The following is a 13,622-nucleotide window of genomic DNA, read 5'->3' on the forward strand; positions in this document are numbered from 1 at the left end:
TTCCAAAGGTCGGGCTGAGATACACGCTGAGGTTCCAGGCTTCGAAAGATGAAGAAGAGTTACTATCCAGAACTTTTTTCTGCAAGAAAGTCATCATGGGGCAGCTGAATTTGAGAGTGGAGGACGTTTACTGCATCCAGTGGAACCAACAGGAGAAAGCTTTCGACACAACTTTCCGGGACCAGGAAACCTACGGAAGGGTGGCTGAAACCTGCAGAACAGAAGCTGGGGTAAGGCCTCTAGCCTCCTACAATGTGCTTAACCTGGACAAACCGAACTTTAGAACGGTAACCATCCACATGTACAACCCATTTGTGACCGATATTGCTCTAGCAGCTTTCCTTGGGCAGTACGGCGAAGTGGTGACGGCAGCAAGGCACATCAAGGACACCATGGGGTTTTGGACTGGACGGCGGCAGTTCCAGGTGCTGCTAAATCCCGACCCGGAAGGGCCAGGAGGCCTAAAGCACCCTCCTGCCTCTTTTAGCCTTGGTGGAGACCGTGGGTTTTTGTTTTACCCACGGCAGCCACCTTTCTGCAGGAGATGCAGGCAGTCTGGGCACACAGAGGCTGGCTGTAAGGGATCATGCTGCCGCTTCTGTGAGACAGAGCAGGGCACACTGGCCAATGAGTGCACAGAACCAAAGGCCTGGCATGGATGCGGAGGACAGGACCACCCTGTACAGGAGCTGTCTGACCGCAAGAAAGCCTTTGCTGAGGTGGCCAAACAGTCCGATGTCTCTACGGAGAAAAGGAGCCAAGGGACCCAAACATGCCCAAGACAGGCCAGCGCAGGTCGTGACTGGTGATAGCACCTTTGGAAGTGGGTGACAATGTTCCAGGGGGAAGTTGCAGCAAGTGGCGATAGAGTGGTCCAGGCACTCACTGACAGCGGGGGACGGGGTATCCAAACCCACCCCTGGTCCGAAGCAAGGGGCACGGAGAGGCTCGCAGGTTTTTGGGGTGAGGACCCCAACGGAGTACGGCATGATCGAGGAGGGGTTACGCGGCAAAAAAATCAAAGGGGGAGAAGATTTATTTTGACTCCTGCTGCCAGTCAGTATAATAAATGGAAATGAATATTAGCTATTGTGGTGCTCAAAAAACTGTCCCACATCATATGTGGCTGTGAACCTGTAGTGTTTCCTGAAGTAGGCCATAGTGTTTGGTGTCACCTCAGGTCGGCCAATCAAACGCAGTCTCGTCTCCCAAGAGTGGAGAAAGGGTGACCGTTTTTCATTTCTCACAGAAAATTGAACACGATGACATCTCTAGTGTTGGCTCTCTATCTCACATGTCTGGTCTGGGGGAAAATGGGTGAGTTCAAACTTCAAGTGTATGGTCACTGCTCATTTATAACGCTTAATTCTACCAAATTAATTAAATCTATATTTGCTTTGTCTCTTTAATTCACTCCAGCTCAGACGACCGATCTGAATTTCTCCTCATCCATTCAACAAGAGAGTGATTTCGTGTCGGTTAAAACAAGGGAGAACTTGACGTTGCAGTGTTTCTATGAAGGCATTGTTGCTGCAAGGCTTTACTGGTATAAGCAAACGCTGAGAGAAAAACCAAAGCTCATCTCTACCTTCTATATGTATGATAAAAATAAATATTTCTACGGTGAATTCAAGAACAATTCACACTTCACCTTGGATACTGAAAATGGTAAGAACGACCTGACAATCACAGACTTGCACGTTTCAGACTCAGCTACTTACTTCTGCATAAGTTGTTATCTATACACATTAGACATTTCGGTGAGCATTACTGTCAGTGTACAGGGTTCAGGTTTGAAAGTCCCGGCTTTGGTCCACCAGTCAGCATCTGAGAACATCCAGCCAGGAGGCTCTGTGACCCTGAACTGTACAGTTCACACTGGGACCTGTGATGAACAACACAGTGTTTACTGGTTCAAAGACTCTGAAGAATCTCATCCAGGACTCATTTACACCCATGGAGGAAGGAATGATCAGTGTGAGAGGAAACCCAACACACAAACACACACCTGTGTCTACAACCTGCCAATGAAGAGCCTGAATCTGTCTCATGCTGGGACCTACTACTGTGCTGTTGCCTCGTGTGGACACATACTGTTTGGAGACGGCACCAAGCTGGACTTTGAGGGTGAGTGACTTTCTAGCAGAGGTTGTTGCATCTCATTTGGGCTTGCATGCGACATGTTTCTGCTGTTTGTCTCTCTGCAGATCAGCCGGACTCTCCTGTTTTGGTGTATCTCTTGAGCGGAGCTTTGACATTCACCACCATCCTGAGTGTTTTACTGGCTCTCTCAGTGTGCATGATGAACAAGACAAACAGCTTCCAAGGCAAAGGTAACTAGCATTGTTTGTATCTGGAAGTTTGTGTTCACTGAATTTGGCTTTTGAATTAAAGACCTATTCTTTTTCTTTTTCACATCCAGAGACTCACACAATATCTCCAGCTCCCCCACAGCAAATGCAATGGTGAATAAAAAACTGTTAAATGAATTGCTGATTTACAATTCAGATTCTTTTTTTAAATTGGACAATGCTCAGGAAACAATGTTTCCTGAAAATTGTTTAATCTTATTTTCTTCATCTGATATATGATTTGTTACCAGGGTTACCAACATGCTGTAATCCTGTATTATGCGGCTTTAAGTGTCCACCTGCAAAACAGATCAACAGGACAGCGGGATCAGACCTGGAGTGAATGTGTGTACTACAGCGTAAAGCAGTAAAACTGGACATGTTACATTTGTACTTCTGAGTAAGACAGGGTTTTCTCTTTAAAATGTGATGTAGATTTGTATCTTAGATTGAAATAAATATGATTTGATACCTTCCTTGCAGTCTGCAGCCAACATTAAATCTCACTATTCTTAGCTAATTTGCATATTTATGATACTCTTTTGTTGTCTGTGTGTTCTGAAGCAGGTTATCTTTCAACTCTGTATATAGGTTCATTTTTACAAATAAATGTTTTTAAGATAAGATAAGATAATCCTTTATTAGTCCCGCAGCGGGGAAATTTGCAGGCTTACAGCAGCATAGGGTAAAGTGCACACAAGAGACATAGTAAAAGAAAGACAAGATAAAAATAAAAATGAAATAAAAAACGAGTATTATAAATAAGCAATAAAAAAACAGTAGAAAATGAACAATAACTGAAGTATTATATTTACAGACAGAAAAAAACTATTATAGCTATAATTGCACAGTGTATTGTATTGCACGTGTCGTGTGTCATGTGGTCTGCTGGGAGCAGCAGACAGCAGCTGGAAGGAAGGACCTGCGGTACCTCTCCTTCACACACCGGGGTGAAGCAGTCGGTGGCTGAAGGAGCTGTACAGTGCTGCCAGGGTGTCCTGCATGGGGTGGGAGGTGTTGTTCATCAGGGATGATAGCTTTGCCATCATCCTCCTGTCTCCCACCACCTCCACCGTATCCAGTGGACACCCCAGCACACTGCTGGCCTTCCTGACAAGTTTATTCAGTCTCTTCTTGTCAGCTGTCGAGATGCTGCTGCTCCAGCAGACCACTGCATAAAAAATGGCTGATGCCACCACAGAGTCAAAAAAGGTCCTCAGGAGTGCTCCCTGCACTCCAAAGGACCTTAGTCTCCTCAGCAGATACATTTTTATGACATAACCAGTATATATAAGCTCAGATTCAGTGACCATGCTTCGAGGAACGAGATCATCTTATATTTTTGTGTTCATCTTCATTGTTGTTCTTTATAACCAAATCACATGTGTTTTTGAATGTAAAATTTATGTAATCAATGATAAAAATAAAGATTATCAAAATCTGGAGCATTTTGAGCTTGAAACAATTTGTGTGTCCATGTTCAATTCAGGGGCTTCTTCTGACGTTTAGCAGAGAATGTGGTTGACCTCACCCACCACAACAAGTTGTGAAACTCAATTGTTCTGGCACAGGAAGTTTTTTTTTATTGACCTAAAAGCATGATGCTCTAGTTTATGATCTTAAACAGACCCTATTATGCTCTTTTTCAGGTGCATATTTTTTATCTCAAATTACAGTTACATGTTTACATGCGTTAATGCTCAAAACCCGCCTTGTTTTCTCATCCTGGCTGTCCTGCATTACCTCTTCTCACCCTCTCTGTGAAACGATCTGTTAGAGCGCTTTGTTCCTCCCCAGACAGCCAAGTCTGCCCTGATCGGTCAGCTTTCCCGCTTTGTTGTGATTGGTCAACTACGCAGCGCATGTGTTGGAAATGTCCCATCCCTTACCATAAACAGAATTCGGCTCCCTGAGCCCCAAAACACTGTTTTATCTTAGATTAGAGATATCATCTGTGCTGCCCTATCAGTATGAACGCGAGTCAGTTATTAAAGTCAGGAGGAAGAAGCCGATAGACCCAAACAACCATCACAACCAAGACGTTTCACAGTGGTGAGTTGTTACCAGTTTAACCAATTACTGCACTATGTAGCTAATGCTAGCATTATGCTTTAGGCCTATGCTGTCCTTCTCTTTATCTAAAAAGCGAAGAATTACACTCACGTTGCCTGTAAATTAGCTACTAACACATGTTATTACACACTGTAATCTCTAAATCAGATGATTTAGAGATTACAGATTTCTGTTGTATACAGTAAAAACACTAGCACTACACAATAACAACAGTGCTATAAAATGCCATCTTAACTGTAACCTTTCTGCAAAAATGTAGCTGCATTTAACAATCCCCTCATGGCTGGAATTATGTTTGTTAACAACAATATAATCACACCATTTATTTGAAGGAAACATTTTGCTTCCTGGATTAATATTTGTCCTATTAAGTGATGTTGCCTCCTGAGTCATTATTTGCTTTATTATAAACACAGTATTTCTTGTAAATCAGTGTCTTATTTTCCTCATCCTCTCTCATCAGGTTTTGAAACAAACAACCAGGTTCCAGTCCCTCCTACATGCATGGTTCACCATCCTGACCTCGATCCAAACTGTTTGAATTCATACAACCTTCAGATTATCCACAACATATACAGAGCTGACTATGGACGTTTAATGTGTAGTATAGAAGAGGAGTAAGTTGTTATTACAGATAATTAAATCTGTGTAAACTACATCTGAACACAATTTTTTCATTATAACACAAGATCATAAGAACTAATGAAGGAATGAAAATGGTTTATTTTCCTCCAAATTACTTTATTTTCAAATAATAAACATTTAAATAAAAAAGAAACATTTGTTAATACTGTAATTGTCACGATCTTGGTTTTATTTTAGTATGTTTCCTGTTTTATTTTGAAGTCCCTTGCCTCTTGTGTTTATTTCACTTCCTGCCCTTGTATGTTTTCCCGCTTTTGTAATTGTCCCTGATTGTAGACACCTGTAATGTATTAGTCTTGTCAGCCTTGTTCTGTTCCCTTGTGTTTCTCCCACCTATCAGCTTTCAGCCTGCCCTCATGTCCACCCACCAGTGTCTTGTTGTCTGATTAGTTTCTTGTGTATTTATAGTCCTGTCTTTTGTTTGCTAGTTGTTGGTTCGTCTGTTATGTATGCTGTGTTCCTGCCTCGTTCCCCTGGATATTCCTGGTTCCTGTTTCTCAACTTTTTTTTCTGTGTTGTACGTTCTGTTATTGCTTTTGTCATCACCCCCATGTAAGATTTGTTTTGGACTTTTGTTCATTAAAATCCTGTATAATCATCCCTCGGTTCCTTTTGTTATGTCTGCATTTGGGTCCATCTCCTGCTTCTCTACTAAAACCTGACAGTACAAACCAACCGCCAATATGGACCCAGCAGTTCTGTTTAAGGAAGAATTGTACGAGTTGTGCTATACTCTCCTGTGTATCTATGGGGAGTGGAGGAGAGCTCCTAGTAGGGAGTACGAGGAGGCTGCACTTATGTTCGAACAAAAGGAGGCCTCGACTATGCCATGGCTGAAGAGTTCTTTACGCCACTGGGCTAAGGAATTTTTAAACACTCCTGTTTCCCAGCATTCCTCTCCATAAGCAATCCGTCAGCCAGCCAACCATCAACCAGCTAGCCTCCAACTTTCTAGATATCAGTCTCCTAGCCATCAGCCATCAACCTGCTTCTCAGCCTGCCCATCAACTGCGTCTCAGCCGGCTCCACAGCCCGTTTCACAGCCTGCCGTGGACCTTAGCCCATTCCTAGAAAGCCGCCTGGCCTTTAGAGGGCCTCTCAGTGTCCAGTCAGCCAAACCAGGAAGGAGGTAGGGCAGAAAGAGAGGTCGGTTCCCCAAGCTACACAGCCACCAAGACATCTTGCCAGTTCCCGAGTCGGTGGTCCGACGTACTCTGTAAAAGCATAGCATCTAAACAGTATTTTTTTTGTTTTAAAGTAAGTATGCTTCCTTCCTTATTTGTATTTTAAAGGTATTTCACATTTTATGTTTATTATATCATGTTTGTTATAAAAAATAAATATTATTTTACAACCTGCTGTATGTGGGGTCTGTTTTAACTGGCCTTGCTATGCATTCACCCTTCTTTGGCTATTGGAATAAACCTTATAGACAGATGTTCCTGCAGATGTTGTTGCTCCCGGTCCTCATATTCATAATAATAAATAAAAAGACACAACCTACAATAAAAGAGTGCTCGAACAACCTAACAGTCAAAAGGTTTACAAGAATCTCAGCCCGAAATATGAAATTCTGGAGTTTTCATGAAACTGTAGCGCTCTGTCTTCCCCATAGCCCCAAAAAGTCTACAAGCTTAGCATGTAATATATCTAAAAGTGAAACACAAAAGCGCATTAAATGTATAATGAGTATCCCTCAGAGTACCCCCGGACAGCTGAGTGCCAACAGATACCATCCTTTGAGAAGTCTGCGTGCCCTCTGAGACTGTGGACGGTCTGTTGTCGGTCAGGGTCCTCCTGTGATGGAGACAAATTTATTCATTAAAAATAATTTGCAACAGATGAAAACAGTCAACATCTATCAAGCTGAACAGTCATGTCCAGTGAAAAATCAGCAGACAACAAATATGCATGTAAGCACATGCACAAAGACTCACAATATTATTTTATGACACAAATACAGCCCGGCTGTCTAGCTATGAGTAAAATTTGCGTTGTTCATCTTATGCTGGGATGTGCCTAGTTGACCCGTTGTTGGCAGTTTAGTGAAAGGAGCCCAGTGGCTCAGAGCAGAAACAGCGGGTCATGAAAATAGCTACAAAGTTAGCCAAACCAAAGCGGACAGTAGTAACATTACAGTTTGTAATCACAAACCTACCTCCTCACTTGAACACTATTCACGATGGACATATTCAGTCCTCATATTCTAACTGTGTTAACATTTTAACCTAGGCTAGTAACGTTAGCTACTTTTGTTGTGTTAAACATTAATCATCCACAAATAATAAATCTACTTACAGGTTGTCATCCTGAACCGCCATCATCTTTCAGCAGTCAGCGTCTCGAAAAACCAGCCTGAACTGTGTCCAGTTTTGAAAGTTGTCCTCGGTAAAATGCATTAAAAAATGAAGTTTAGCCACTTGTTCATACAAAGAACATTTCCTTTCTCAGAGCAGAACACAGTGTCTTCTCGACATTACGGCAGCTAAACAAACTCTTCCTCCAGAGCTCCAGCTCCGTCTCTCTGTTTTGTGGGCGGGCCAAACTAGCGGAGGTTTGTGCAAATTATTTTCGTAACATTATGACTTCATAGAGTTACGGAAGTGAAGGACAGAATTAATTTGCGCCGTTTCAGGCAGCTCAGGAGCAGTGTTTCTGAGGGGGAGGGTAACTCCTTTTAGGAAATCTACATGTCCAAATAATAAAGTAAGGTTATTGCAAGTTATTCTTTATTCTAGAGATGTTGAAGGTTCTCGAAATATTTAATTTAATTTCTCTTGTTTTTATAAGGCTTTTTTTCTTGCAGCACATTTCACTCCGTGTAGATATATTTCCATCCATGTCCTGCTCCGCCTCTTCCTGTACACAGTTTTCCACGTGGAGTGATACACACAGCTTAGGGAATAAAGAGGCCTGAATCAAGATTGTCTAGATAAATAAAAATTGTAGATGAAATAAATAAATAATATAAAAATAAACCCTTTTTAATATAGCACACAGTACAGTGTTATGTCTCCCTACTGCAGCTACAACAGAGAGCTGAGTATATCAGTATCAAGTATGGATGGAATTGCTCAAAATGGGTTTTTATTAAACAGTCATGATATCTGCACTATCACGTTACACATGTGTTTATATTTGATACAAATATAAGACATTTTTCAATGATTTAAACAGTTTTGTTCCTCAAGTAACTCTGAATATGTGAACCTGATGATAGAAAAACTAAATAGACTAAAGGTGGCAGTGAGCATGTGATCAAGTTTCCTAAGTAGGATGTATAGTGTCACTTCTGGGTGGCCAATCAAACACAGTCTTGTGAGTGAAAAGTGGAGAAGGGATCGTGAATGTTCTCATTCAACACAAGAATTTGAACATGATGACATCTCCAAAGTTTGTCTTTTATCTGACTTCTTTGTTTTTGGGGAAAATGGGTGAGTTGTATTTTTTGTGACTGCAGGTTGAATATTTTAAAGTGTGTGGCCACTCACACACTTGCTTTGTCTCTCCTCTCACTTCAGTTCAGACGACCGATCTGAATTTCTCCTCATCTGTTAATCAAGAGATTCGTTTTCTATCAGTTACAACTGGGGAAAGATTGACGTTGCAGTGTTTCTATGAAGGTGCTGTAGCAGCAAGGCTTTTCTGGTACAAACAGACACTGGGACAAAAACCAAGGCACATCTCTACCTTCTACAAATACGACACAAAAGGAGTTTTTCATGCTGAATTCAATAATTCACGTTTCACATTGGATGCTGAAGGAGGTAAAAATCACTTGAGGATATCAGATCTGCAAATTTCGGACTCCGCTACTTACTACTGCGCAAGTCGCTATTCATACAAGTTTGATTTCATGCAGGGCACTTTTGTCAGTGTCCAGGGTTCAGGTTTGAACGTTCCAACTTTGGTCCACCAGTCAGCATCTGAGACCATCCAGCCAGGAGGCTCTGTGACTCTGAACTGTACAGTTCACACTGGGACCTGTGATGGACAACACAGTGTTTACTGGTTCAAAGACTCTGAAGAATCTCATCCAGGACTCATTTACACCCATGGAGGCAGGAATGATCAGTGTGAGAGGAAACCCAACACACAAACACACACCTGTGTCTACAACCTGCCAATGAAGAGCCTGAATCTGTCTCATGCTGGGACCTACTACTGTGCTGTTGCCTCGTGTGGACACATACTGTTTGGAGACGGGACCAAGCTGGTCTTTGAGGGTGAGTGACTTTCTAGCAGAGGTTTTTTTAAATTGGGGGCTATTTTTCTTCCATAAAATAGTGGGGAACAAAATATCCAAAATACACATTTAGGTGATTAATTAACACCTTTGTCTATTTGTGTCCGTAGATGTATCCTTAATTCACCAAAAGTTAGCATTAAGTGATTCCCATTTGCATGTTTGAACATAAAATTTCAGGCAAGGTGTAATTGTCTTATTGTAAGCCATCAACTGGGGACGATTCATGTTGATATCTATCAGTTCACTTTTTACCCTATTCACCTGTTGTGTCTCCCCTTAAGGTAAAGCTCTGTAATGTCTCCTGGTGTCTTTCTCTATACAGAGGTGGATTCTCTTGTCTTGGTATATTTCTTGAGTGGAGCATTAGCATTCACCATCATCCTGAGTGTCTTACTGGTTTTCTTACTGTGCATGATGAACAAGAGGAACATCTGTGAATGTACAGGTACTGTAACTACTATTCTTTGTGGCTGACAATGTGTGTTCACTTAACACGGTTTCATAGTGCGGGCCACTTTTTATTCTTTTTCAGAGTCTCATGCAAAAGGTTCACCCTGCTCCACAACGAATGCAGAGGTATTTTTTTTACGCAGATGAACCACTGTATTACCATTTAAAACATTCAGGCACAGCAATGTTTCTGTACGCATAAACCAATATTGTGGTTTATATTTTGTCATCAGGTTGAACAAAATGAAGAAAACATCAATTATGCTGATGTAAGGGAACTCAGGGTCAACAGATCAAGAAGACAAAGGAACTACACCGAGACTGAATGCACGTACTCAAGTATAAAGAAGTAGAAGTGGACACGTTTCCAAGCAAGCCCATGAGACACTGCTCATCTTATCTTTCTTGTGACTATGGGTTGAAGAAGCCAGTGATGTTCCTTTCCTAAAGATTTGTTGATTAATTTGCTGGCTTGGACTGCATTAACTGTATTCAAATGTAAAAAAGTTAAAAAATGTTTTGTTCTCCAACAAAATCAAGTTTTAGGAAATCAGATAGTTAAAGATATTTACAACATATGCTTAATGTTCATGCTTGTAGGTAAGACAGAACTGTATGAATGCACGCTGTTTTATAAAGGAGAAGAGGAAACAAAGAGAAAGAGGGAGGGAAGGTCTGAGGGAGAGAGAACAGTTACAGGACTACAAAGCGGAAGTATGACCTTCGTCAGAACGATGAGTCAAGGCAATCAAGCATTAACGTCTCATTGGCCAAACAACCTTCAAGATCGATCCGTTCTCACTCCCAACGTGTCAAATATTAACACTTGGTCAGTGTCACTTGGCGTAGTTATTTTATTATAATACAAACCATAATCTTTTCCCATACCTAAATCAAGTAGTTTTGTTGCGCAAGTAAACCTAAAGACCTAGTAAATTTTAAAAAGACATTGCATGCATGTAACGAGCAGAACCTGACACGTCACCCCTGGCACGTTTAAGATAACTTGTTGTTAAGACAGTCACCACTAAAATAGGAAAAAAAACTGGACTGACCTTTTTAAGAGTCAACATGTATTGGCTCTAAGACAAAGTGAATCTTTAAGTATATACATTGGCCTCAGCATTTGAAGGCCCTTTTGTTAATCAGTCTGCTATTATAAAAAGTCAAATCCTAGACAAACTCAGCCAAAGTTAACACAGTTTCCTGTCTGTTTGGTCTGTGCTCTTCTCAGTGGTTTGAAGTAGGCGGGGATCCCATGGGCAAATGTGTTCAAAAACCACACACAAATTCATGATGAAGTAGATGTGCTGATTTTTTAAACATGTAAATGATTCTGATGTAAAATAATTTTGGACTTGTTACATTTTATGAAGATAAACTACCAGTTGCTTCAAGTGTGGTGTAATAACTTGCATGAATGTTGTACAGTGGTAATAAATGCAGATAATGAATAAGCAAAGCCTGTCTGTGAGCCTTACTATATATACCGTTTTTTTGTAAACAAAACCTTCTGGCATGTCATGAGGTGATGTCATGTACAGCGGGTAAAATAAGTATTGAACACGTCACCATTTTTCTCAGTAAATATATTTCTAAAGGTGCTATTGACATGACATTTTCACCAGATGTCTATAACAACCGAAATAATCCATACATACAAAGAAAACAAAACAAATAAGTTCAGAAATTAAGTTTTGTGTAATAAAATGGAATGACACAGGGAAAAAGTATTGAACACATGAAGAAAGGGAGGTGCAAAAAGGCATGGAAAGCCAAAACACCAGCTGAAATCTATCAGTAATTAGAAAGCAATCATGCCCCTTGTCAGTGCAAATTAATATCAGCTGGTTCAGTTCCAACTGATGGCCTATAAAAAGGTGTCTCATTACCAAGGTGTCACACAAGAAACATCTCATGATGGGTAAAAGCAAAGAGCTCTCTCAAGACCTTCGCAACCTTATTGTTGCAAACATACTGATGGCATTGGTTACAGAAGGATTTCTAAACTTCTGAATGTTCCAGTGAGCACTGTTAGGGCCATAATCCGGAAGTGGAAAGAACATAATTTCACCATAAACCGGCCACGACCAGGTGCTCCTCGCAAGATTTCTGACAGAGGAGTGAAAATAATTATCAGAAGAGTTGTCCAAGATCCAAGGACCACTTGTGGAGAGCTTCAGAAAGACCTGGAATTAGCAGGTACAATTGTTTCAAAGAAAACAATAAGTAATGCACTCAACCGCCGTGGCCTGTATGCACGCTCCCCACGCAAGACTCCATTGCTGAAGAAAAAGCATGTTGAAGCTTGTTTAAAGTTTGCTGCACAACATTTAGACAAGCCTGTGAAATACTGGGAGATTATAGTCTGGTCAGATGAGACCAACATTGAACTCTTTGGATGCCATAATACACACCATGTTTGGAGGTCAAATGGCGCTGCATATCACCCCAAAAACACCATACCAACAGTGAAGTTTGGAGGTGGGAACATCATGGTGTGGGGCTGTTTTTCAGCATACGGCACTGGCAAACTTCATATAATTGAAGGAAGGATGAATGGAAAAATGTACCGAGACATTCTTGATAAAAATCTGCTGCCATCTACCAGGATGATGAAGATGAAACGAGGGTGGACCCAAACACACAGCCAAGGAAACTCTCAATTGGTTTAGAGAAAGAAAATAAAGCTGCTAGAATGGCCCAGCCAATCACCTGACTTGAATCCAATAGAAAATCTATGGAAAGAACTAAAGATCAGAGTTCATAGAAGAGGCCCACGGAACCTTCAAGATTTGAAGACTGTTTGTGTGGAAGAATGGGCCAAAAATCACACCTGAGCAATGCATGCGACTAGTTTCTCCATACAGGAGGCGTCTTGAAGCTGTCATTACCAACAAAGGCTTTTGTACGAAGTATTAAATAAATTTCAGTAAGCGTGTTCAATACTTTTTCCCTGTGTCATTCCATTTTATTACACAAAACTTAATTTCTGAACTTATTTGATTTGTTTTCTTTGTATGTATGGATTACTTGGGTTGTTAGAGACATCTGGTGAAAATTTCATGTCAATAGCACCTCTAGAAATAAATTTACTGAGAAGAATGGTGGCGCGTTAAATACTCATTTTACCCGCTGTATGTGTTGAGAAGAGATAATAAAATGAATATAAGAGGTGGATGCAGTCACTCAGTGGCGGGTTTAGTAATTTGGGGGCCCAAGGCGAACTTAGCTAGGGGGCCCTTCAAATCCGTTCTTTTAACACAAAGGGACCTGTCAATACTTGCACTAAATAAAGAGTAGAATGTGAGAAATAAGTCTCGGATATAACACCAGTGTATGTCAAAATGCAAAATATTCTCACCGGTCTTCATACATCAGTGATGTGTAGATATCTGGAACTGCACCTTTAAAATAAACAACAAAGAAAATAAATACAAAACATATTAAGAGTTTAACTTTTTTCATATACAATATGATATAAAGTATGTACAAAAGTTCATACTGTATATCATCTTGTTTATGAAAATAAAGATACTTTGTCAACTTTTTTTGATAAAATGGGCATCAATACCTTGGTTATCCAGCAGGACTTTTCTGGTAGATGTTAATGATGGACTTCTGTCTCTGTGACAAAATAACAGCAGGTTACTCAAGTAGTTACAGGAATTATATTGAAATGTACTGTAAAATGATTACCTTCTCTTCTTGTCCCTGTCTTTGTGCTCTCCTCCTTTCTCTCCTCCTGTGTCCCTCTGTTTCTCTGCCTCTTCTTCCCTGTTATGCTTCTCTCTCCCTGGAATGTTATGTTCATGTCTTTCTTGTCTTTGTCTTTGTCCCTTACTTTCTCTTCA

General features: G+C 40.8%; 2 protein-coding genes across 2 annotated transcripts; both read left to right on the top strand.

Moving 5' to 3' along the window:
• Positions 1–1,253: 1,253 nt before the first annotated feature.
• LOC129093025 (uncharacterized) lies at positions 1,254–3,244 on the top strand. Its single transcript, XM_054600891.1, has 5 exons — positions 1,254–1,317; positions 1,420–2,127; positions 2,208–2,333; positions 2,425–2,465; positions 2,603–3,244. Exons 1-5 carry the CDS (start codon positions 1,263–1,265, stop codon positions 2,720–2,722), a joined length of 1,050 nt encoding a protein of 349 aa, XP_054456866.1. The 5' UTR covers positions 1,254–1,262; the 3' UTR covers positions 2,723–3,244.
• Positions 3,245–8,442: 5,198 nt separating this feature from the next.
• Positions 8,443–11,230, top strand: LOC129093024 (titin-like). The gene is made up of 5 exons (XM_054600890.1): positions 8,443–8,503; positions 8,591–9,295; positions 9,641–9,763; positions 9,851–9,894; positions 10,002–11,230. The coding sequence occupies exons 1-5, from the start codon at positions 8,446–8,448 to the stop codon at positions 10,119–10,121; spliced, it is 1,050 nt and encodes a 349-aa protein (XP_054456865.1). The 5' UTR covers positions 8,443–8,445; the 3' UTR covers positions 10,122–11,230.
• The last annotated feature ends 2,392 nt before the right edge of the window (positions 11,231–13,622 follow it).

Source organism: Anoplopoma fimbria, chromosome 7 (assembly GCF_027596085.1).
Source record: "Anoplopoma fimbria isolate UVic2021 breed Golden Eagle Sablefish chromosome 7, Afim_UVic_2022, whole genome shotgun sequence".
NCBI lineage: Eukaryota > Metazoa > Chordata > Actinopteri > Perciformes > Anoplopomatidae > Anoplopoma > Anoplopoma fimbria.

What these genes read in the sequence shown, in the direction of transcription:
- LOC129093025 (XM_054600891.1), top strand. Translation starts at nt 1,263, where the DNA reads ATGACATCTCTAGTGTTGGCTCTCTATCTCACATGTCTGGTCTGGGGG. An exon ending in AAACAGCTTCCAAGGCAAAG is followed by an intron (nt 2,334 to 2,424) that starts GTAACTAGCATT and finishes TCACATCCAGAG; the next exon opens with ACTCACACAATATCTCCAGC. An exon ending in CCCCCACAGCAAATGCAATG is followed by an intron (nt 2,466 to 2,602) that starts GTGAATAAAAAA and finishes ATTTGTTACCAG; the next exon opens with GGTTACCAACATGCTGTAAT.
- LOC129093024 (XM_054600890.1), top strand. Translation starts at nt 8,446, where the DNA reads ATGATGACATCTCCAAAGTTTGTCTTTTATCTGACTTCTTTGTTTTTG. An exon ending in TTTGTTTTTGGGGAAAATGG is followed by an intron (nt 8,504 to 8,590) that starts GTGAGTTGTATT and finishes CTCTCACTTCAG; the next exon opens with TTCAGACGACCGATCTGAAT. An exon ending in GCTCCACAACGAATGCAGAG is followed by an intron (nt 9,895 to 10,001) that starts GTATTTTTTTTA and finishes TTTTGTCATCAG; the next exon opens with GTTGAACAAAATGAAGAAAA.